Source organism: Limulus polyphemus, unplaced genomic scaffold, assembly GCF_000517525.1.
Source record: "Limulus polyphemus unplaced genomic scaffold, Limulus_polyphemus-2.1.2 Scaffold6324, whole genome shotgun sequence".
NCBI classification, from domain to species: Eukaryota; Metazoa; Arthropoda; class Merostomata; order Xiphosura; family Limulidae; genus Limulus; species Limulus polyphemus.
The window spans coordinates 2754-8020 of NW_013671934.1; the positions used below are offsets into that span (position 1 = coordinate 2754).

General features: G+C 32.2%; 2 protein-coding genes across 2 annotated transcripts in view; both read left to right on the forward strand.

Moving 5' to 3' along the window:
• Positions 1–3885, forward strand: LOC106473609 (5'-nucleotidase domain-containing protein 1-like). Its single transcript, XM_022402006.1, has 2 exons — positions 1–200; positions 1915–3885. Exon 2 carries the CDS (start codon positions 1932–1934, stop codon positions 3393–3395), a length of 1464 nt encoding a protein of 487 aa, XP_022257714.1. The 5' UTR covers positions 1–200; positions 1915–1931; the 3' UTR covers positions 3396–3885.
• Positions 3805–5267, forward strand: part of LOC106473610 — a 23319-nt gene continuing 21856 nt past the window's right edge. Inside the window, exon 1 of the mRNA XM_022402007.1 lies at positions 3805–3891. Within this exon, the coding sequence (XP_022257715.1) occupies position 3891 (1 nt within the window). The 5' untranslated portion in view covers positions 3805–3890. The remainder of the gene's footprint in view (positions 3892–5267) is intronic.

The window sequence follows — 5267 nt, forward strand, 5'->3', positions numbered from 1 at the left end:
CTCAAAAATGCGTATGGGGCAGTGATAGCTAGCCGGTGTAAGACTTAAAAAAGTAGTATCCAAATATCTCAAAGTGTAATATAGTTTAATATTACTACACGTTTAGTTTAAAGGGGCGTGCCAATTTGAAGTTTCGAGTAATAGGATAAAATTTAAAGTTTTTATATTAAAGAATTCTGGTTAGAATGTCACTTTATTAGGTAAGTACATGTAAAAACAATATGGCTATTAATATATAGTATTACGACTCATGAGTGAGATCTTGCACAACGTTTTGTAATATTTAAGAATGTAGTTAATATGGCATTTAAATTTTAGATATGCTTCGAAATGGTAAAAATTAATATTTAAAATGTGTAACATTAACTATAATGTAGATGATTGTCATCTTCAACTGAAGTTCAACAAAAATAGCCTTACCATTTAAAGAACCTTTCCAAATTTCATAAACCATTTATCACTACATAATGAATAACTGTATTTAATGGGGAAAAAAGAAAAGGCTTTTATTGAAGTTATGTTAGTTGAGAACTTAGTAAAACTGACATTGAGATAAGTATATTTGGCAATTTATCGCCCAAGGCAGACCATCATATTTGTACCTTCCCTTGTGAGAATTGTTGCAGATAGCTCCTTTGTGAGTCATTCACTCCGCCTAGTTATGGCTCTGTTAGTACATGTGTTAAGAATGTTATGAATTTTCATTGAGTATTTGGTGAAAAAAGAAGAAATAACTAGATCTGTAATGTGCATATTTTATGAGATATAACTTACCCTTTGAAGTCACATTGAAAAATGTTTTAATAAAATGATCAGTCAAATGGATCCAGCTATTATTAAATGTAAATCATACATTTGACATAGTTAGTACTACTCTGTACTGTGACTGTGATAGTCTGGGTCTTTCATTACTATATGTTTTAATAAAATAATCAGCCAAATAAATCCAGCTATTATTAAATGTAAATCATACATTTGACATAGTTAGTACTACTCTATACTGTGAAAGTCTGGGTATTTCATTACTATATGTTTTAATAAAATAATCAGCCAAATGAATCCAGCTATTATTTAATGTAAATCATACATTTGACATAGTTAGGACTACTCTATACTGTGACTGTGATAGTCTGGGTATTTCATTACTAGGTATGTCAGTTTGTAAAGGGCAAAATTTATCTTTTAGTTTTACAACTTGTTTCTATGCTTGAGAGCAAGTAAAGTACCTGTTTGGTAAAGTTAATTCAAGAGCTCTTTGTTCAACCAATACATTACATAGATATGGTTATTCTTTTTACGAGTTCTTGGTTCAGCATTTCACATGGAATATAATAAGATTTCTCATTTTACTAAAACTTAACTATGAGAAAACATATGTACTGTTTAAATGTTTATTTTCTCTAAGAAAAGGTTGTAGTATTTAATATTGTATTACCCTACGTGACTTTTGTGATGTATGGTCTAGAGTCCGAAGCTGTACTGGGATTGATTTGTTTAGTAGTGGATGAATAATTTAATTGTTTATTGATATACAACCCTAGAATTTTTGTGATTCACAATGTAAGCATGTTAATCTATTTAGCCAATCATAAAGAGTGTGTGTGATATAGGATGTTAACCTTAGTGCTATATTGGACCAGTCAGAATACCTGTAAAAGATTTATGCCTGATAGTGAATCAAACCTGTTTTATATGTACTGTAAGTGTCTTAAAGATTGTGACACACAACATATATAGAGAGAGTAGTGTAATGGGGATTATTTGGGCTGTGGTGTAGGGTTAACAGTGGATTGGAAACTGTATGACAAGAATTATAGTTTCAATTTGATAAATATCTTTAGTTAATGCTATATGATTGATAACAATGTGTATGTGACATCTATCTAGTTTTTACTTATTTGTATTTTCTTTTAGATCATCAAAAGGCAAAAATGTCTCTTGCTCTTAAGGCACTGGTGCTTAGCAGGCAGAGTTACCCAGGCTGGAGTCATATCACTAAATGTCTTCTTACATGTTCTCGGGCTACAGTATTTCTAGAAGACTTTATCAAACCATTTCATTTACATAGTACATGGTTAAAGTGTCAACAGTTGAGATTTGTACATTCAAGCCTTTCAGTTGGCTTTGAGGATAAGGGTTCAGTTAATTCCACTTTTAGTTTTGCTGACTATGATGTTATAGGGTTTGATCTTGATCACACGATAGCGAAATACAAGCTATTACCAACATTTGAGCTTGTATGGAGTATCCTGGCAGATTTTCTTGTTAAGAATCGAAATTATCCCCCATCATTGTGCCAAACTCCAGTTGTGTCAACTGATTTTCTTTCAAAAGGACTTATTGTTGACAAAGCTAGGGGAAACTTTTTAAAACTTTCTCATGACCACTCAATTGTACGAGCCTCACACGGTACTACAAGAATGACCAGTGATGAAATTAGACATATCTATGGTACCAATCGAATATGGGAACCAGTTATGAATCTTGCTGATCGGCTGTGTTACCAGAATCAAATTCAACCTTTCTTTGTTTTTAAAGATAATTTTGTTATTGCCCCTGCACTGACTTGTGCTCAGATTGTTGATGCTTTAGACAAAGAACAGGGAAAGTCAAGTATTTGTTATGATTTTTGGAAAGATGTTTATGATGGCTTTATGTATATGTTTCAACGAGATGCATTTATAAAGCAAGTGGGAGGATATTTCCCAGCTATTCAGCGAGACATAAGTACGTATATTAATCCTTGTGACACTAACTTAAGAAAATGGTTGGATGACTTACACTCAAAGAAGAAAACTTACCTTTTGACTGGCTCAAATGTTGACTATGCCTCTTATTTGGCAGAGTTTTGCCTTGGTCCAAAGTGGAAAGATAAATTTGATCTGATTATCACGTATGCATGCAAGCCAGGATTTTTTATTGCAAATCGTCCATTCCTCAACTTGGATGGAATAAATGAGACATCGGTAGTTAAAGAAGGTCTTCAACCAGGAAGAATTTACTCTCAGGGAAATTGGCAAGAATTGCATACATTTTTTGCTCAACTTGTTGGTAAATCCAAACCAAAGATACTGTACATTGGAGATTCAGTACTGGAAGATGTGTTTGCACCATCTAAATTCACAAGCTGCGAGTCAGTAGCCGTAGTTCAGGAAATTGTTTCTGAAGAATCTTCTGGATTGCTGACATCCGAGATGTGGGGGTCATATTTTTCGGATTGTCTTTCTGATGGGGAAAAGAGTGAGAACACTTTATGGGCTGATTTAATAATGAAACATAGTCAGATTGCAATTCCAGACTTGGAGAGTGTAACTTCTTTTCCTGTTGACCAACGGTATCCTTCTTTTAAAAATGGCCCAAATGGGTTTTTCCCAAAACTTCCAAAAATGTTTTAAATTTCTCTACAGTTTTATAATATTATTGTAGTTTTTAGCAATGAAAACTTTTCACATTGTTGTGCTTTAATTATGTTGCTTCATTATTATTTTAAGAGCAGTTCTTATTAATACTTACTTTTTGAAAAATTCTACTAGCTAAAGGAGTAATTTGGAGAAAAATTTAGTTTTCAAACAGTCTAATTTTAACAGACAATGAATTTTAACTTCTAAAGTTTCATAATTCAAATACAAGGAACTTTGTATCTGCGTACTGATTGCAGATATTCCTACGTGACTGGCCTCATGAGGGTTTTTCAAGCATCTGATTATACTGATAGAAAAATTACACAACTTATTTTTTTTTTATGAATTGATGTAAATTTGTTTTTGACACTGGCTTCTTATCTCCTAAATATTATTGTTATTTCTAAGACTTACAGAAACATAACTTGTGGACAACACGTGTCTATTTGATCCTTCAAGGCTGTCTCTGCACATTTGTTCTTTTGAAGAAGTAAGCTTAAACCCATAATTTATTTTTTAACAAATTTTTAATTCCTCTTTTAAATTTTTGTAAAATGCTATCCTCAAATATTGTTGATAGCAAATCATTTCATAAGCTACTTGCCATGTTAGCTAAATAAAACTGTCTTAATAAGTCTGTATTTAAGCTACTTGCCATGTTAGATAAATAAAACTGTCTTAATAAGTCTGTATTTAAGCTACTTGCCATGTTAGAGAAATAAAACTGTCTTAATTAAAGCCCAGTCTGTGTTTTCCACATCTAAACTTTTGTTCTCTCATCCCATTGTCTTCAGAATAAAGCCTAAAGAAATCAAAGGCCTTTATCATATTGATCTTTGGATAATCTTGTAAACTTCAGTAAGTTAGATCTTAACTAACCTCCATAACATAACATTTTTGTTTCTGTAATCATCCTAGTAGCTCTTCTCAGAACCCTTTCCAATAAGTCAATATCCCTTCTTAGGAAAAAACAGAGACCTAAACTGTACACATTATTCCAAGCCTAACTAATGATTAATATAGAGATAATGACCTTTTCTGGCTGTTAATCAGTGTCTTTTAAATGAACCCTAAAATTCTATTTGTTTACTGCTAGAAGCATAGCACTACTTTGATGGATTGTTCACTCTATGCCAAGATCCTCTGTGACTAAGTGGGTTAACATCTGTATTAAGTATAGAATCCAAATTATGATAACCCATATCCATCACATTGTGTAATTTTCCATATATTTTTCTAGCTTACCAATTGACCCAAGCTGTTTCTTAGTACGCCCTCAACATCGTCACCACAGTTGGAAATACTCAGGGATTTAATATCATCGGTAAACTTTACTAGTTATTCCCCTATCAATTATTTACGTAAATATGAAAAATCCCAAGCAGTAATTCTGGAGTCACTACAGTAGTAACAAAGTCCTTTTGATTTCTCCTATCCAACCACCCAATAATCGATTTAACTAGTCATAAATCCATATGAATGTGATTTTCTTAGCTAATCTTTCGTATGGTACCTTATCAAAAGCTTTTTGAAAATCCAAGTACACCAAGTCCACCCCCTTTCCATCAACCAGATATCAAATAACATACTAGAAAAAATTGACATAAGATTAATAAAACAATATTTCCCTTTGTTGAATCCACCTTGGCTTTTCTTTAATGATACTGTATTTCACCGAGTGATTTTACGAAGCTTTTTTTACCAGACTTCCATTATTAGAGAAGTAAAATTAAATGATCTATAATTTTTAAGGCAACTGATCACTTTCTGTAAAAAAAAGTAGTAACATTAGCAACTCTCACTTTCTGTAAAAAAAGTAGTAACATTAGCAACTCTCACTTTCTAGTAAAAAAGTAGTAACATTAG